This window comes from Mesoplodon densirostris, chromosome 11 (assembly GCF_025265405.1).
Source record: "Mesoplodon densirostris isolate mMesDen1 chromosome 11, mMesDen1 primary haplotype, whole genome shotgun sequence".
Lineage (NCBI taxonomy): Eukaryota > Metazoa > Chordata > Mammalia > Artiodactyla > Ziphiidae > Mesoplodon > Mesoplodon densirostris.
The window spans coordinates 36795474-36815930 of NC_082671.1; the positions used below are offsets into that span (position 1 = coordinate 36795474).

General features: G+C 39.7%; 1 protein-coding gene across 1 annotated transcript in view; it reads right to left on the reverse strand.

Annotated features, from left to right (window-relative positions):
- Window positions 1-20457, reverse strand: part of IRAK3 (interleukin 1 receptor associated kinase 3) — a 48444-nt gene that overhangs the window by 23610 nt on the left and 4377 nt on the right. The window contains exons 2-5 of the mRNA XM_060113046.1: window positions 9534-9716; window positions 4223-4287; window positions 3544-3598; window positions 2143-2294 (exon numbers count right to left, since the gene is read on the reverse strand). Of these exons, the coding sequence (XP_059969029.1) occupies window positions 2143-2294; window positions 3544-3598; window positions 4223-4287; window positions 9534-9716 (455 nt within the window). The remainder of the gene's footprint in view (window positions 1-2142; window positions 2295-3543; window positions 3599-4222; window positions 4288-9533; window positions 9717-20457) is intronic.

Consider the following 20457-nt stretch of genomic DNA (forward strand, 5'->3'; position numbering starts at 1 on the left):
GTAATAAGGCACTGGGATACAAAGATAAATAAAAGCTCCTTAAAGAAAACCATTCAGTCCACTGGGAGAGGCAGATGAAGAAATCAGTACTATGAGACAGTGGTATTTTGCTGAGACTATACAGAGGAGGGTCACCAAAACCATCCTGGAGGGGTCGGAAGGAATCAAGGAAATGATCATTGTCTTCGGGACAGAAAGGGCAAAGACGTCCCATTCTGAAGCCAGACCCCTGGAAAGAACACTCCCAAGAGGGAGTGTGAGTTGGTGGCAATCGCAGAGAGAAGAGGAAAGTAGACGCATGGAGTCTTTGGGGAGGTGGCCCTGGGGCTCAACCAGAAGAGAATGTACAAATGGGGCCAGGGACACACTGGCCCTAAGAAGCAGGACACCTCTAGGACACCTCTAGAGTAACCACATTCTTCTTGTTGAATGGTTGTAACAGTAGATGGTTTCATTTCTTCATTAGACATTCATCTTCTCAGGAATCTTGAGATGTCTCTACAGAATTAGTGGGGCAAATGCAATTTGAGGAAATGGACAAATTGGGTTCATAATTTTTTTTAAAAAGGCCCTGTAATCTAAGCTGCAAAACTGGAACCACCTCAGATCCCTTCTTCTCCCCTATTTCCCCAGCCCTGTCTAACAGATCACCAGATTTGCTCCATTTCACCTCATCTTTCAGACATAGTACCCTCCCTTGCCATCCCCACTGCCTCTGCCCTGGCTTAGAGCGGTTACCAACACTGGTCACACATCTGAACCACCTGGGGACGCCTACCACCACCACTACTCTGACCCAACCAGATGCTGCAGAGCTCAGTTTTTAAAATGCTTCCTGGGTGATTCTAATATTAAACTGGAGAAGGCAGGTTTCAGCCCTATCCACTTCAGTTTACACATCTGAAATATCCCTCTGCCAGGTCTTTCTACCTCTAGTCTAATTCCTGCCGTCTTTCCTCCAGTGCCCCTGCCAACCTCCAGTCCATCATCTGACCGGTAATCGAAGGGATACTTCAAAACACAAATCTCGTCCTTTCACTCTCCTACTTAGAAACCATCCATGGACTTCACCTATCTTTCCAGTATCATCTGATGCCACTACGTTCCCACCCTCTCACACTAAACTCTACTCCAAACGAACTGGTCTTCGTGAGTAAGATACAGGCTTTCATGCATGTGCCTCTAGGCCTGGGCACCTGCTATCTCTTCCATCTAGAAAGTACTTCCCTCGCTGCCTGGAAAATTCTCCTTATCCTTCAAAATCCAGTTGAAAGGTCACTTCCTTTCATCCACTTTTCCATGTGTTTACTGAGGAAATGTTTACTGCGTGGTTACTCTGTGCCAGCCCCTCCTCTGCCTATCTTCTATGTGCTCCCATGAACTTTGGGGCAAATCTCTGCTAAAGTACTTATCACACTGCAATTTAATCTTTTCTTTACCTGTTTTCCCCATAAGACTGGGAACTCTTGGAGAATGTAACTATGCTTTATTCATCTCCACCCAACACGCAGCCCATAAAAGAAGTTTAGTAAATGTTTATTGGCTGTTGACCAACAATGAAGAACAGCTCTTTGGGTATGCGAGTGCAGACCTATCTCCTCCTGACTCCTGAGTCGGACCCCCGATAGCCTTTCTGTTTCCCTGGCTGTACTCAGCTGTATTCTAACCTCCTGCTCCAATCACTGCTGTGCTGCTCCTACCAAAGCCTCCTCTTTCCCCCGTCCTGAACTGTGATTGGAGATGATTCATAAAGTAGCACCAAATATCAGTCTGTGGCTTAGCCTGTGAAGCTGCCTGGAGAGGGCGCTGCCCATCCTAGAAAGCCAGGAAAACTGGAGCAGACCAGCACAATCTGACCATCTTTAGCAAAGTCCCAATGGTCCTAACAACGCTTTTCAAAAAAGTCTTTCTCAGGCCATACATCTGGGGAGGGGAAGGATTTAACTTCCACATTCCTGCAAGACAGGCATTCATTTCTCAGTCATTTCTCCAGTCACCAGAGGTCATATATCTTATTTCCATTTATGAAATTTTATTTTCAAGTATACCTCCTTTCAATGTTGATGAAAAATGACACATTTTAATGTGAAATATGAGCCAATAAATGGAATGGATATCCTGTGATAGTAATTCTTTCCATACCTGTTTAAATAATTTAATGGCATATGTTCGGTTTTGGATTTCCACTCTGTATACCTCAAAAATTTCCCCTTCTCCGATTAAAAAGTCTTTGTGGAAATTTTTGGTTCCTTCTATGACGTTGTGAAAGCTGATGGAGGATTTAAACAATACTCCTTAGGAAGGAAAGTAGGGAGAAGATAAGTTACTTTTTCTCTTTTTAAGAATCAACCATCATTATAAAGAACCAAGACTTCCCTATTAGAAACAAATCAGAGCCCAGTGAAAAGTCAACAGAGAAAGGCCCAGGAGCAAAAACTGAAGCCCACCATGTGCTCTCTGTACATTTACTTGGGCCTGGCTCCCACCATCCCACAGAGCAAATGGCTTTTTAGATATTCAAACAAAAGCACTGTGATTCTATCACCTTCCCAAAGAGATCAGCCAGACAACTTAGTTGAGGAAACTTTTCCATGACTGTTTCCCTGTCATTAGATCAACAGATTGCTGTTGACCCACTATGAACCTAAAATCAGTAAAAAAAAAAAAAAACTATAGAAGTGGAAATTTTGATAAGATTAAATAATATTCTCTATGCATGACTGGTAGAAACATTTTTCATAAGCCAAATCCTCTAAATGGCTAACTAACTTGCTCAGAGTAAATCAGGAAGATGCTTCACCTTTTTAAAAAAATCATCTAAAGCAGAGATTGGGAGGAAACATTTCAAAGGAAATCAAATACAAATTCAAAGGGAAAAGCCTGGCTAAATGCTTCAGAGACCAATTTTGGCTATATTTACACACTTAGTCTGTCTGATTTAAACCTTTTTTGCTAAACATTAAAGGACCACAACCTTATCTAACTATTCTAATTCTCTTTTGAACCAAAGAAGCATCGGATCAAGTGGCAAAGATTAGGCAAGGCAGCCTTAAATAGCCACTAAAGTTTATCAGAATGATTCCCAGATAGAAGTAAATTATTCTCCCTGCTGATAAAGTAGGAAAGTTGGTGTGGAAAATAACTGATTTTCATAGTCACCTTCAGCACTGCCCTACAATCACCTCTAAAGATTTCTCTATAAGTGCTATGAAAATTTCTAAAACTGTATAAAACCCAACATAATTTTTAAATGTCTTCCTATGACACATAAAAATAGCAAATGCCATGAAATTCTCCTGAGACCACAATTATGCTCTTTACTGGCCAATGAAATTTTAATATAACAATAATGTGTCACCCATCAGAACTATGTGTCAGTCAAAATTGAGAATATTTTGATATCTATGAAAAATTTATCCTGAATCTGCATATTAATGAATAGTTATTATGTTTATTGGATCTTTCTAAATTTCACTTAAAAGAATTCATGAATTCACTTAAAGGAAAACATGATTTAAAGAAAAGTTGTTTTGTTTTTCTTACCTTTTTCATTACGTTCAGGAATAAGAACATTATCCACTGTGACACTAGCTGTTTCCTAGGAGAAGAAATACATATTAAAGTATAATTCAATTTCATCAAGTCTAGAAAGAACAGAACCTCAACAGAAATCCATAGCTCCCCCTGGGACTGTACAGTGCAACAGGGTGGAATCTAATTTAGAAGAAAGCTAGTAGAATGCAAAGTTATTTTATTTTATTCAATAGTATTCACTGCTATATATATTTAAGGCTTCCATACCAACGGTAAAAACTCAAGTATCAAAGTCATAGTTATAGTCAATTTTAAATGACTTCTATTGCTGTAAAAATGATCACCGTTAGTTTGCTTTAATAAAAACTAACAGTAACATGCAAAACACTAGAACAGGAAAACTAAAAGCTGAGTTAAGACAAATGCGTAACTTACAGTACTCTTAAAAGTTCTAAGACTTATCTCTGACAGATCACTGAGAGGACAAAGCTCTTAACTCTTCAAACATTTACAAATCTCCAGTTTCCTGAATCCCCAAATAAATGAACAAGAATGAGAGCTAAAGCTCTCCAGACTTTAAAAAAGTACCTGCAAATACAGGATTTTTCTGCCTGATAACTTCATTCCTTACACTCAATTATATATGCAACAGGGTTCAAGGGTCATTCCCCATGCACACACACTCTACCTTGGATAACATGATCGGAAATCCTTTTCCCTGATGATTGTGCTCTGAAGGATTCAAGGTTGCCCCTGAAAGAGAAATAAGGGAAGCTAGATACAAAAAATGTTATGTCCTTAACAAACTTTATTTTTCTTTTTTACACTGTGAAAATAAATACCTTGCCAGTAAGGTTCATTTCTAAAGCTCAGTTTCATTCCCATTGAATGGTTACAAATTTCTATATGTGAAAGAGCTTTCTAATGATCAAATATACAAACATACCTTTGTTCACTTAAAACATGAGCACCTATCTTTTTTTCTTGTTTGTTTGTTTGTATTCTTGTTTTTTTAATTTTTGTCCGTGAGGCGCGGCACGCGGGATCTTAGTTGCCTGACCAGGGATCAAACCCGTGCCCCTTGCAGTGGAAGCTCGAAGTCTTAACCACTGGACTGCCAGGGAAGTCCATGAGCACCTATCTTAAATTATTGTTAGACATCATTAAAAATATTAAAGTATGAAGGAGAGAATTGACAGGAAAAAAGCAATGTTGTTATCAGTTTTTTGTACATGTATTTAAAATTTTTACCATTATGGGATTATACCTCTCTCGGTTAGTTCACTTTTTATCCCATCTTGTGCCATAAGGTATTAGAGGGGTGAGTGAGTGTGAGTGTGAGTGTGTGTGTGTGTGTGTGTGTGTGCGCGTGCACGCGATCAATCAAAAATGCCCACAAATGCTGCCCAACTGAAGACTATTACTTCTGTCTGAACTAAGGAAGTCTATGTAGCTTCCTACAAAAAATTAAAACTCTGCAATATTTTGCTGTTACTTCTGACATTTTGATTCAGACTTCAGAAGAGTTTCATTTCATCTTCTAGTTTTTCTTAGATTGTATTCTAATGTTTCCTAGATTATTTTGCTTAGAAGACTAGCAACAAAATACAATCAATTAATAATAAGCCTCCTTGAACAAAACTATAAATCAATTAGACTGAACAGACATCTATAGAACATTCCATCCAAAAGAGAAGAATACATTCATACTTTGCAAGTGTACGTTGAACATTCTCCAGAACAGATCACATGTTAGGCAATAAAATGAGCCTCAATAAATTTGGAAGGATGAAATCATACAAAGCATATTCTCTGACTACATGGAATTAAAGTAGAAATCAAGGGCTTCCCTGGTGGCACAGTGGTTAAGAATCCACCTGCCAATGCAGGTGACATGGGTTCAAGCCCTGGTCTGGGAGGATCCCACATGCCATGGAGCAACTAAGCCCGTGCGCCACAACTACTAAGCCTGTGCTCTAGAGCCCGCAAGCCACAACTACTGAGCCTACGTGCCACAACTACTGAGCCCGTGCACCTAGAGCCCATGCTCCGCAACAAGAGAAGCCACTGCAGTGAGAAGCCCGCGTGCTGCAACGAAGAGTAGCCCCCATTCACTGCAACTGCAGAAAGCCCGCGTGCAGCAATGAAGACCCAATGCAGCCAAAAATAAATAAAAATAAATACATTTTTTAAATGCAAAAAAAATAAAGTAGAAATCAATAACAAAAGGAAATTTTTTTTTTTTTTGGAAATTGACAAATACATGAAAATCATACACCAAACTCATAAATAACCAATGAGTCAAAGAAGAAATCACAAGGGAAATTAGAAAATACTTTGTGATGAATGAAAACAAAAGCACAACATGCCAAAACATATGGCATGCAGCAAAAGCAGCACTTAAAGGGAAATTTATTGCTGTTAATGCCCACCTTTAAAAAGAAGAAAAATATCAAATAAATAGCCTAAACTTTTGTCTTGAGGAACTAAAATAGAAGAAACAACTAACCCACAGGAAGCAGAAGGAAGGAAGAATTAAGACTGGAGTGGAAATAAATGAAACAGAAGAACAGAATAGAAAAACAGAAGAGAAATATCAATGAAACTGAAGCTGGTTCTTTGAAAATATAAACAAAGTTGACAATCTTATAGTTAGACTGACCAAGAAAGAAAGAAGATGCAAATTGCTAAAATTAAGAACAAAAGACATAACTACTGACCTTACAGAAATAAAAAGAATTATAAGGGAATACTGTGAACAACTATTTGTCAAAAAACTAGATAAATGATATGGACAGATTCCTAGAAAGACACAAACTACCAAAACTAATTCAAGGAGAAATAAACAACCTGAATGGGTCTGTAACAAGGGAAGAGATTTAATTAATATTTTAAGACTTCCCATAAAGAAAAGCCCAGGCCCAAATGGCTTCACAGGTAAATTTTACCAAACATTTAAAGAAGATTTAAGACCAGTTCTTCACACATTCTTCCAAAATAGAAGAGGAAGAAACAACTCCCAAATCTTTCTTTGAAGCCAATATTATCCTAATATCAATGCCACACAAAATAGCACAGGAAAACTACAGACTTATATCCCTCATGAATATAGATGCAAAAGTCCTCACCAAAATACTAAATCCAGAAACATATAACAAAGATGAGGTACCATGACCAAGTGGGATTCATCCCAGGAATCCAAGGTTAGCTTAATATCTGAAAATATACCATATTAATAAAATGAACAAAACTCATAAAATCCAATAATCTATCATGATGAAGCTCTAGGGAGAGAAAAAAATTTCCTTAATTTGGTAAAGGGCATCTGTGAAAAACTTACAGTGAACATCATACATAATGGTGAAAGACTGAATGTTTTCTCCTTAGATCAGGAACAAGAAAAGAATGTGTTGATCTTGCCACTTCTATTCAACATTACACTAGAGGTTCCAGCGAGGGCAATTAGGCAAGAAATAGCAAACATCCTGAATAAGGTATTGTTGTGTAGAACAAAATTTGAAGTTTGGGGGCGGCAAGGGCACTAAAAGCCATTGTCCTTTTGCTGCACATAAAAAGAGAGACAATACTTCACTGTCATATAAAATGGAAGATTCAAAATGGCTTGACTAAGGTGATTAAGGTGAAACCATCCCACCAAATGGAACAATTTTAAGGAAAGCTAGGCAAAAATAGATTATTTAGATAAGTGATAACTCGGTTCATGGTAGCAACAAAGAAAGACTAAATCTTTACGCATTTCAATTAGGAGCTCCAACTCCTGACTTCAGTGAGCTGCTGTCATAGGAAACACCTGTGCAGCAGGTTACATTTAAATGTTTCCAATGAATCATCATGTGGCTGCTTTCAACAAGCTATAACATTAATGTTTGTAAGATCATAATTCAAAGCATTAATTCAACAAACTGCAAATAAATAATGCTATTTTCCTTAGCAAAGGATTCAGAACAAAGCACTATCCTCCTTTTCATCTCAGATGTATCTATCTCCTGCTATTAGGGCAGTAAATAATTGCCTTTCCACAAATCAACTAATCCCACATTGTAAAAAATAAATTAATTTTCCATGTGCAACAGACTAGGAGTCAACCAAGGATGTGGAGTTTTTGTCCATATAATTCCCCGCTGCATAAATAAACAACACAGAGTGTGAAAAGACACCCTGAAATCTATTCCAGAACACTGAAGTATAAAATATACCCGTGTCCTATCAAATTGGTGTGAGTTTATATTGTGAACAAGTCACGTGGGTGGTTTCAGTGTCTGGAAAAGGCTCAGATAATGAAAAGGCATTACATTTACAGCTCCCAGAGACTCACTACATTTTACCTGATCAGTCAGCTTCAGAGTGAAGCATTCTGCTGTATAAAACTAAGTGAAGGGACTTCCTGGTGGTCCAGTGGGTAAGACTCTGCACTCCCAATGCAGGGGGCCGGGGTTCGATCTCTGGTTGGGGAACTAGATCCTGCATACATGCTGCAACTATGAGCTTGCATGCCACAACTAAGAGTCCGAATGCTGCAACTAAGAAGTCCACATGCCACAACTAAAGAGCCACATGCTGCAGTGAAGAACCCACGTGCTGCAACTAAGACCCGGAGTGGCCAAAATAAATAAATAAATAAACATTAAGGGAAAAAAAAACCTAAGTGAAGAAATAGTGTGCAACAGAAAAAAGGGATTAGCCAAGTTATACAGATAATATCATGGTGGAAGCCTATTGGGAACTGTCTAATACCTTATTGATGTGAAAAACCTATAAAATAAAAGTCATTCTGAAGCTACAGTTTTCTGGTACAAACCTCTTGGGATTTCTTCTTGTGTGTGCAAAGCTTCTTTAGGTGAGGAGGCAGTGGCTTGAGTGGACAAAATATATTATCAAAGAGCATGTGTGCAAATACACAGAACTAAAAATATGCCTGAATGAAAAAGCCAAAGAATAAGCCTGCTGATTTAAAGGAGTTTCCAACCTAAGAGCCCTGAATCTATAACATAAGACCCAAGATCACTCAAGATCATTCTTGTTGAAGTCAATGAATCTAAAGTGGAATAACAGAACAGGTGACATTGGGAGATTATTTTATTGACAAAGAATGAACAGAGAAAACTTCATGAGCTTTATTTATCAGGTTACTATAAACGTAACGCATGACACAGCATCAGAAAGAGAAGGCAAAGAGAAGGAAGAATCAAGCCACTGTGAAATGGACAGTAAACAGGTTAGAAGTTAGAAAGCCATGGCATAAAAACAGCAGTGAAGATAATAGAGAAATCCCAGGGTTATTTTGGAGGTATCACCTGCCTCCAAAATCACTAAAATACAGGGGGGAAACCCAATTATTTTTAACTTCTAATCATATGGTAAAACAAATTATAGCATTATTTGTATTTTACTCATATTGTGGTTCTGGTCATGTTTATGACTCAGAGAGTCAGAGTTTTGGACAGAGAGCTGATTCTCTTAACTAAGTGAGAATGAAACATTTTAAGAAGTGTAGCTTGGGCCTCCCTGGTGGCGCAGTGGTTGAGAGTCCGCCTGCCGATGCAGGGGATACGGGTTCGTGCCCCGGTCTGGGAGGATCCCATATGCCGCGGAGCGGCTGGGCCCGTGAGCCATGGCCGCTGGGCCTGCGCATCCGGAGCCTGTGCTCCGCAACGGGAGAGGCCACAACAGTGAGAGGCCCACATAACGCAAAAAGGAAAAAAAAAAAAAAAAAAAAAAGTGTAGCTTGTAAATAAATATTTTTTAAAAACCAAACTATAAAGTGGTAAAAGGGAATGTGTTGTATAAGTTAGGCAATAAGAAAAGAAAGTGTCAGACACAAAAACGTGAAGCTGCAAACCCCGCTTCAGATAAAATCACAGGTAAGGAATCACTGACATACAGCATGACCAGTCAATGCCTTAGATAAAATACAATATTTACAAGTTACAATTCATATAAAATTGAGTAAGAGCCATATCGTTAGAATCAATGCTTACCATAAGTTGCAATTAAATGGATAGCTCGATGATGCCCCATCTCCTGGAGAATCTGTAAAAGGTCACCAATAGTCTTGTTTTTCTGTGCCCAGGACCAAAGTAATTCTCTTGTTCCACTTTTACCCTGGTCTACATATTTTTCAATGTGACGAACATCCAGCCAGCTGCTTGAAAGTCGCTCCGCTGTGGAAATTGTAATAGGAAGAACCAAAGAATAGTTTACTTTTATTGGAATCCCTTTTTTTTGTGTACCTTATATGTTCTGTTGCATTTTATTTATATTTTTATTTTTAACTAATTTTAGCATGTATTTCTCACCCAACTTCCCCTAATGTTAACATCTTACGTAACCATGGTACAAAGATTAGACCCAGAGATTACTAAACTGAAGACCTTATTCTAATTTCACCTGTTTTTCTACTGATGTCTTTTTTCTGTTCTAAGAGCCTATCCATTTTCTCACATTGCAATTACTTGTTCCTTCTCCTTAATCTCCACTAATCTGATGTTCCTCAGTTTTTCCTTATCTTTAAGGACAATGAAATGCTGTTGTATCCTTCTTGGTGCATAATATCAAGAGGTTCATGATGTCCATGTCTTATCACTGGTGATGTTAACCTTGATCCCTTGGTTAAGGTGATGTCTGCAGGTTTCTCCACTATAAAATTATTATTAAATATTTTTAACTAGTAACTATGTTGGGGGAGATACTCTGAGACTATGGAAGTATCCTGCTTCTCAGATTTTGCCTAAAAATATCTGCATCTGTCTATGGTTCTTGTTTATCATAATTATTACTGTGGGGTTTGCTTAATGGTATTTTTCAATTTCCCCTTTTTCCTTCTATGTTCATTAACTGCAATTCTTCTGTAAGAAAGTATTGTCTCTTCTTCCACATTTATTTAGGTAATTAATTTATTTATATCAGTGTGGACTCATGGATATTTATTTTATTTTATTTTATTTTTTATTTATTTATTTTTTTTTGCGGTATGCAGGCCTCTCACTGTTGTGGCCTCCCCCGTTGTGGAGCACAGGCTCCGGACGCGCAGGCTCAGCGGCCATGGCTCACGGGCCCAGCCGCTCCGCGGCATATGGGATCCTCCCAGACCGGGGCACGAACCCGTATCCCCTGCATCGGCAGGCGGACTCTCAACCACTTGCGCCACCAGGGAGGCCCATGGATATTTATTTTACTCTAGAGGTTAAAATCCAATACTATCATTATTTATTTTGTTGCTAAAATTGCTCCAGCTTTGTCCATTCAGGCTGCTCCTGTATTCTTTTGACAAGCCCTATCATTTTGGGAACACTTTCTTATTGTCTGGCTTTACAAGATGCTCTAGGCTCATTTTGTATTTCCCCTGCCCCAGCCCTTGATACAATTACTTTTCCAAGGAGTCCTGATTCCTTTTATTGGATAATGGTGTTTAAACTTAGATGCTATATGCACTCACTGCTGCCAGGTCCTTCAAGCAGACAGAGGTGGGAAATATATGTATGTGCTCTCACCCATGCATCTGTATTTCTGTCTGTACACACATTAAAAACCATGATTTTTAACTGATACCTCTGATCCAAGTCAATACCATACGGCACATTTTAGACCTTTCTCACTTATATAACTTCATTCTCACACAGTGAGAAACTTTGCTCTCATTATCCACAATATATTTGCTTGTTTGTTCAGTTCTACTATGTACATAAAGTACTTTCAGAATGACTAACCCATAGCCCTGTGAGGAACACATTAACTAATCAAATTACAGCATTTGTGCACACTTGTTTTCGTCCTCAGGCTAAGGGTATTCTGGGAAGAGCCTGTTTTCCAAGGTTACTTAGGTTAGTTCTTTTCTCTCTCATTCTCTTCAGTGTGGTTACTCATTGATAATATAGTTAGGTTCATTCGTTGAAGCTTTTATGAAATGCTGTTTAAAATTTTTGTTCTACGTAAAATAGATAGCTAGTGGGAAGCAGCCGCATAGCACAGGGAGATCAGCTCGGTGCTTTGTGACCACCTAGAGGGGTGGGATAGGGAGGGTGGGAGGGAGGGAGATGCAAGAGGGAAGAGATATGGGGACATATGTATATGTATAACTGATTCAGTTTGTTATAAAGCAGAAACTAACACACCATTGTAAAGCAGTTATACTACAATAAAGATGTTAAAAAATTTTTTTTGTTCTAGACTGTCTTTGCTGAACATTTTTGAGCAATTAAAAGTTATTATCTGGGTAGGGTCAGGGAAATATTCTACTGGGAGAACAGGATTTTAATTACTCGAAAACAGTGTATATGACTTATTTAGGGTCCTGTATAAATACCTTAAAGCTGTACTGAAAGTTTATGACTTTGTAAACAATTTTTATTGGAGTATAGTTGATTTAGTATATGACTTTTTATGGCACCCTGAGATAATAGGATTCTTCAGGTAAAATATTACACGGCCTTTCTGCATAACTCCCAAATTTTAAAGTGTATTTCAAGGCAAAGGAGGAAGAAAGCAAGCAAATGACAGATGGAAAGAATAGCTTTCTTGTCCCTGGGACAGTACTCCCGGATTAGTCCAGCCATCCTGAGTACTGAAATTAGCAATGTGTTTTAGGGCTGGTGATGGTGATGGCAGCATCCCCTCATACCTTTATCCTCCAGAGTCTTAAAAATTCAGGCAGCCAGATACAGATCTATAGATAAAATCCAACTGTCACCTGAGAGTGATTGTGGGGACCTGCAACACATCACTGTCACTGGTTGTGGGAATCGGCCCCTCTCCCTCTACCACACACAAATATGGAAGCTGACCTCCAAGACGAATCAAGGTAACCTCATGGAAGGGCTCACTTCTCCAACAATGATGTTCTCCAAAGGCTGATGTCCTTTTATAAGATGAACAGGCTCTCAGCTCTGAGAAGAGCAATAAGCCCTAGGGAACTATCTTTTGTTCACTCTGTTTCAGACTCCACAGGTTTTAAAAATTTCTTAAGGAACTACTACACCAGTTACAGTCTTTGAACTAAGACATCAGAAAGGCAAATGTCGGGTTTCCCTGGTGGCGCAGTGGTTGAGAGTCCGCCTGCCGATGCAGGGGACACGGGTTCGTGCCCCGGTCCGGGAAGATCCCCACATGCCGTGGAGCGGCTGGGCCCGTGAGCCATGGCCGCTGAGCCTGCGCGTCTGGAGTCTGTGCCCCGCAACGGGAGAGGCCCGCGTACCGCCAAAAAAAAAAAAGGCAAATGTCTTCTGTTTAATATGGCATCCCTTGCCCCCATATATTCAGTCCTACAAGGGTTTGCTGGACTATTCAATTTCCTTCAGTTTTATGTTCCTGCTGAGACTGTAAGTAAATCCTAAAAGTTGAAAGAGATCACAATATGATACCATTATTGCCCCTATTTCGGAGCAAAAAAATGGACTTGGAAGACATTGTTAGTGTCCACCAATATTTCTAGTCCCCTACCCCATCAGAGAGGATGATATTTTCTTGCTCTAGGTTGGTTATGCCTATGTGTCTCTTCCAGCCAGAAACACTGAAGAGCCAGGGGGCAATTCACCAGGTTCCCATCCCTGTCACAGCAATGGGAGAAGCACATGTCAAGATGGGGATGCCCCAAGATGCTGGACCACCACACGGAGGTCAGCTGCCCTGGACTCTCAGTGCTCTTCCCATGAGCCAAAAGTAAGCTTCTGTTATGCTAACCACTGAGATTTAGGTGGTGGTTAGTTTTTTTTTCGTTTTGTTTTTTACTGCAGTATAACTTAGTCTAACCTAATACATACAAAGTTTTTTATCTAGAATGTTTTTTTTTTTTAATTAATTAATTTATTTATTTTTGGCTGTGTTGGGTCTTCATTGCTGCGTCCGGGCTTTCTCTAGTTGCAGCGAGTTGGGGCTACTCTTTGTTGCGGTGCGCGGGACTCTTATTGCGGTAGCTTCTCTTGTTAGAGAGCACAGGGTCTAGAGTGCAGGCTTCAGCGGTTGTGACACGTGGGCTCGGTAGTTGTGGCTCGCGGGCTCTAGAGTGCAGGCTCAGTAGTCGTGGTGCATGGGCTTAGTTGCTCCGTGGCATGTGGGATCTTCCTGGACCAGGGCTGGAACCCGTGTCCCATGCATTGGCAGGTGGATTCTTAACCACTGCACCACCAGGGAAGTCAGAGTGTTTTGTTATTTCAGTCACATCTTATACCCGAAAAGTGTGAAAGGAAGTGGCTGCTCTGGTAAGTACATGTCAAACAAGGGAAGATAAAGTTGAAACATTCAATCTGAATGCCTGCTTAGGCTGTAGGGGGAAAACAGTTACTACAAAATATGTGATATCATTCATTAAGTTGGAATGTTTTTGTCCTTCTTCCATATTTTAAGTTCTGGCAAGAATATCTTCCTTTTACATCTCTTTGTAGAGATGATGTCTCATGAAGAGGCAAGGACTATCCAAATGCCAATATGTTTTAGATAGAGTAGCACTAAAAAAAAAAAATAGAAGGGAACCTTCAAAGCAAAAATAGTTGGCAAGACACGCTAACTCTATTTTAAAGTATTTTTGGATGATGTCATCTGCCTATTTGGTTGAGGCACATTTTTATGAACACTTTAACTCTTTCTAAAAACTCTTGGAAGAAATACTGTAAATCAGTGTAATTCAAACATTTGCTGAGCATCTACTGTGTGCAACAGTGCAGTAACTGCACATAGCACGTGTGAGTGGAGCACAAAGAAGGGTCCCTAACTAAAGATGGGGCATCATGGAAGGCTTCCTAGAGGGGTGGTTTCTGGAGCCTGAGCCAAGTTTAAAACTATGAGTATTTCTAAAGAGAGGCCAATTCTTAAGGAATAACTGGATAGGATATACTACCCTGAGGAGAAAAAAATCTTTCGAGTTATTATTTGAAAACAAGACAACAGAATGAACTCTGAGCCCCATAGACTATGCTGACTTCTAATGAGAAGTCACCAGTCCAGATATCACTGTGGCCCCCTGGATACATGCAGGAACACGTGGGTTTAGTGGCGGATCTGTCACCAACCTATAGTACAACTCCAGACAAGTCACAGCCTCACTGAGCAATCTCAAACTTCTCATCAGTTAATGTCCTTTGACAAACAGTCCCTCCTAAAACAGACACTAAATTTAGTTGCCCTTCGCTGGCCTGCTGATTACATAAGCACTGACTTTAAGACACCTCCAGTCTTTAAAACACTTCCCAGTCTCCAAATGAACGTTCCAATAAGGGAATGCTAAATATCAAGTTTCAGCAAAGGGAAAATTTGGATTTCTACTTTGTCTGTTAGTAAATCAACTGGCTAACATTTATAGAGGCATAATGTACCATATAAATTAACAATTTATGTAACACACAGCAGGACTTTTTTTTTTTTTCCTTATTAAAACAGTTCCCTTTCCACTTTGACTCTGTGAGATAAGACATGCACATAATTTAACAGGGGTGAAGAAAGAAGATGTCCGTGTGGGCTGCCACAGCCCGGGAAGGAGCTTGAGGTGGTGGGACATCAGCTGACTCTGCAACAGCAGGGGCCTGGGGCAAGGTTTCAGTCAGATGAAGGAAGAGGGAAGAGTCTGTCAGATGGAGAGTTGTTCCAGAAATGAAGAAAAGGGCATGAGGGGACAAAGAGGAGACCACTATGCTTAGAGCAGAGGGTTCAAGTGAAAGAAAAGGTGAACAAGCTCCATGAAGTCTCCGTGTTACCTGCATAGGAATGTGCTTAGCACATAGCAGACGTTCAATACGTATCTGCTGAATGACAGACAGAGGCCCTGAGTGTCAGTGTAACTTAAAATTTTACCCTGAAAGTAAATGGGACCAATCTAAGATTTCTGAGGAGGTGATGCAAAGATGGAAGCTTTAGTTTTTGGAAGATCCATCTGGTGGCAATAGCAGCAGGAGTCTCATATACAGTATTTGCACATAAAAAGGTATAAACATTTCATGACTCACAATTCTCATAGTAGGAAAGGAACAGTTTATAACTATTAAGGAAATCCGGAGTTAACCTTTCAAGTTCCAAGGGATGTCAGATTTCCCACATAATTCTATTCCCCATTTTTCTTTTTCTTAATTTCTGAATTTCCTTTTTAAAAGTGCAACAGGCCATGATTCCCTTGAGCACATCTCTAAGATTTAGCTGGAGGGTGAATGAACAGATGCCAAATGAGCTGAGGTTTTTACAGTTCCCTAACACTGACCCCGCGGGCAAAGGTTTCTGAGTTTGCACTAAGCCTAAGGAAAGCTAGATTAGACAAAGGCGTTTTTCCAAGAGTACATAGTTGACAGTGCTGAAACTGACCCAGCTCAGTGAAAATGGATCCTGAAAGCATGGGCTGCTTCCAGGACTGGAAATGAAATGTTTTCTCTTTCCCTAACTGGTGATTCACAGTACAATCTTAAGAGCTTTTCTCCAATGATGATGCATTGGGAATAGAAACACCACTAAAAGAGTATTCTTAGCATCCACAAAATGTATAATTCATTTAGATCAAATTCTGTAAAACAACAGCTTCAATATGATGCGACAGGAATGCAAACTCTTTTTTTTTTTTGCTTTATAACAAATTTAATCAGTTATACATATACATATGTTCCCATATCCCCTCCCTTTTGCGTCTCCCTCCCACCCTCCCTATCCCACCCCTCCAGGCGGTCACAAAGCACCGAGCTGATCTCCCTGTGCTATGCGGCTGCTTCCCACTAGCTATCTACCTTACGTCTGGTAGTGTATATATGTCCATGCCTCTCTTTCGCTTTGTCACAGCTTACCCTTCCCCCTCCCCATGTCCTCAGGTCCATTCTCTAGTAGGTCTGTGTCTTTATTCCTGTCTTACCCCTATGTTCTTCATGACAATTTTTTTTCTTAAATTCCATATACATGTGTCAGCATACAGTATTTGTCTTTTTTTAAAAAATTTTTTTATTAGTTTCTGCTTTATAACAAAGTGAATCAGTCATACATATACATCTGTTCCCCCTTCCCTTCCCTCATGCATCTCCCTCCCTCCCACCCTCCCCATCCCACCCCTCCAGGCGGTCACAAAGCACTGAGCTGATCTCCCTGTGCTCTGTGGCTGCTTCCCACTATCTATCTACCTTACGTTTGGTAGTGTATATATGTCCATGCCGCTCTTTCGCTTTGTCACAGCTTACCCTTCCCCCTCCCCATATCCTCAGGTCCATTCTCAATTAGGTCTGTGTCTTTATTCCCGTTTTACCCCTAGGTTCTTCATGACATTTTTTTTTTTAATTCCATATATATGTGTTAGCATACGGTATTTGTCTTTCTCTTTCTGACTTACTTCACTCTGTATGTCAGACTCTAGGTCTATCCACCTCATTACAAATAGCTCAATTTCATTTCTTTTTATGGCTGAGTAATATTCCATTGTATATATGTGCCACATCTTCTTTACCCATTCATCCGATGATGGACACTTAGGTTGTTTCCATCTCCGGGCTATTGCAAATAGGGCTGCTATGAACATTTTGGTACATGTCTCTTTTTGAATTATGGTTTTCTCAGGGTATATGCCCAGTAGTGGGATTGCTGGGTCATATGGTAGTTCTATTTGTAGTTTTTTAAGGAACCTCCATACCATTCAGGAATGCAAACTCTTAATTCCTGTTATATTCTTCAACACGCAAAGTTTTCTCTAGTCCTTCCTACTTGTTCCTTCCGGAATGTAGAACTTTATTTATTAATAGTCCTAAACAAAGAGTGAACTTCCCAATGACTGTGGTGTTGTAAAAGTGAAGAGCCTTCTACGTGAAAAGATAAAGCAGGAAAAATATGCTGTACTTAAACAGAGTTTAAAATCATTTTTTGGAAGGCAAATGTTTTGTTTGAAAGACATCTTGGCATAATATAAGCCAAGAAAGTCGACCTGAGAAGTCCAGAAATAAATTGATCTGAAAATAGTGACAGCTTAATAATCATTCAATGCTCAAAGGTTCTCAGGGCTCTGTTTTGAGAGGGCTCTGTTTTGAGAGGACAGGACTATCTAGGAGGGCTACGCTGGGGAATTCAGCTGTAGAAATCACTCTCCACATGCAAATATGTCTCGGAAGGGGTTTTTTAGAATGACGCAACATACCCTATTTGGAATGTTTGTATTTGCATATAACCACATGCCAAAACCCCTAGGAAATTGTCTGCGTTCTTGCAAAGTTTGTTTTGAGATAAGAAAATGGGAAGAGGAAAAGATGGTGCTTTTTTTTTTCCCCACAAAGCACACAAACAAATTAGGCAATTAGAAAAAAAAAAACTTGAGGATTTAAAAGATATTTTTAATTCCTAAAAAAGTAAAACGAAACTCAAAAGCATAATTTAGCTCAACTCATCTTACAGACCATAGCATTAACACCCACTAGGTCATACATTTTACAAGAAATAATATTTGTCCATACTTAAGCTTATGTGTACTTTTTACCCCCTACATGAGTAGGACTCCTATTTGATAAACAGGAAGGCCTGCACATGATTTTTCAGGGATCTTTGCATCTGTCCTGCTCTCTCAATCCCAGACCCAGGTAAGGATCAAACTTTAATGACTTCTGGGAGACAAGTGAAGAACAGTTCACCCTCAACACCAGTGTTTCAGTCTGGAACTCAGAAGCTGTACAATTCCACACTCAGGTAATGATCAGTACTATTTTCCCATACTTCCTTCCCTTGTTAAACTTTATAGCATCTCTATTGTTCTGTTGCCTATGTTAAATTGGAAAATCCTTACATGCAGGGGCCATGACATTGTATCTAGTATAATACTTTGGCTAAGATTCTGCCCAAAAAGGTTTTGGATGTTTAACAGACATCTGTTCATTCATTAATTCATTCAGTCCACAGATATTTAGTGCATACCTTCTCTGTACCAGGTACAATATTAGATCCTAGAGGAATAAGCAGAAAACAAGGCAAACAAAAATCCTTGCCCTCATGAAGCTTATTTCTAGGTGGACAATAAACAAAGAAATATATACATATTTATATGTATATATATAAAGTATATGAGGAATGATAACTGATACAGAGAAAAATAAGGCAGTAAAAGAGCATAAGGGAGCACAGAGGTATCAATTTTAAAAGCATAGTTAGGGTGTGTAATAGTTAATCAAAATCAGGAAGGATGTGAAGTAAGCCTCAAGGTTACCTACAGGAAAAACATTCCTTGAATGTCCACGGAGGCCAATTTATCTGGAGTTGAACAAAGAAGAAGAAAGAAGTGAGAAAAGCAATGTAGGTCTTTGGTGTTTACTGTGAGATGGGAAGCTACTGGACGGTTCTGAATAGGATAATGGTATAAGATGCTTCATATGTTAAACAGGCTCACTGGCTGCTGTGTTGAAAAGAAACTTGAGGCGGGCAGATGCAGTAGCAAGGAGCCCAGTTAGGAGACTGCTGAAATTAACCAGGTGGAATCTGATGGTGGTTTGGACAAGGATGGCTGTGGTGACAGTGATAAGAAGTGGTCAGATTATTAGATCGATCCTGAAGGCAGAGTGAACGGCATTTGCTGAGACACAGGATGTGGTTTGTGAGAGAAAGCAAGAAGTCGCAGAAGACTAATAACTTTGGCCTGAACAAACGAAGGATGGGGTTGCCATTAACGAAGATGGGGAAAAGCTCTGGGGGAGGGGAGCACTTCTGGACTGTTCAGTTGGAGACGTCTGTCAGGTAGGCAAATAGGTGGACTAGGTAGTCGGTGCTGATGTGCAAGAGAGAGACCCAGGCAGGAAATCTGGGAGTTATGAGCACATAGATGGCAATGACAAGATAGTGGGTAGAGTAAATAAACAGAAGAGAAGAGGTCCATGGACTAATCCCAGGGGCATGCTAAGAGATGAGAGAGAGAACGAGGAACCTGTAAGAACAGAATAAAATAAAGAGTGGAATGTTCTAGAAGTGAAGTAGAGCTTTCAGGAGAAAGGAGTGATCATCTGTGATCACTTCACTGTGATCATCTTCATCAAATAAGATGAAGACTGAGAACTGACTGTTGGATTTAGACACGGTGACTCTGGACAAGAGGAATTCCAATGGAGCAGTGCAGTGTGGGGTGAAGGCCTGATTGGAGCAGGTTCAAGGGAGAATGGAGAAAATGGAGAGTAAACAGCCCTTTTGAGGAATTTTACCATAAAGTGGAACAGAAAAAGGGGTGGCAACTGAAGAGTAGAAGTTTGATCTACATAGAACATTGTAAGATGTGAGAAATGACATGGCGGTCAGAAGAACATGGGTTTTACTCCACTTTCAGGGAGGGAATAACTCTCTATTCCTTAAGTGTGGGCCACACATAGTGACTTCCTTCCAAAGAGCATAATATGGAAAGGGGTGGGAGGGGGCGCGGAGGAAGACTGCTTTTACAGTGTGGAAACCTGACAGACACCACTCCAGCCATGGTTAACGTCAACAGTGATTAGTCATGTAAACAGTGTGTCCCCCTGATAGGATGTAACGAAAATGGCACTCTACCTCTTGTGGTCTGCCTTCCCCCAATCCACCACCTCAGTCTAGTCATGAGAAAAACATCAGACAAATCTCAAGTGAGGGACATTCTACAAAACACTGATCAGTAGTGACCAGTACTCCTCAAAACTGTAAAGGTCATCAAAAACTAGAAAAGTCTGAGAAATTATCACAGCCAAAAGCAGCCAAAGGATACATAATAACTAAATGAAATGTGTGAAATGTGATATCCTAGATGGGATCCTGGAAGACAAAAGGGACTTGAGGTAAAAATGAAGGAAATCTGAATAAAGTATGAACTGTATTTAATAATAATGTATCAATATTGTAACAAATGTACCATACTAATGTAAGATGTTAATAATGGGAAACTGGGTACAGAGTATATGAGAAGGACAGAATATATGAGGACTCTTTGTACTGATACTATCTTCTAAATTTTTCTGTCAATTT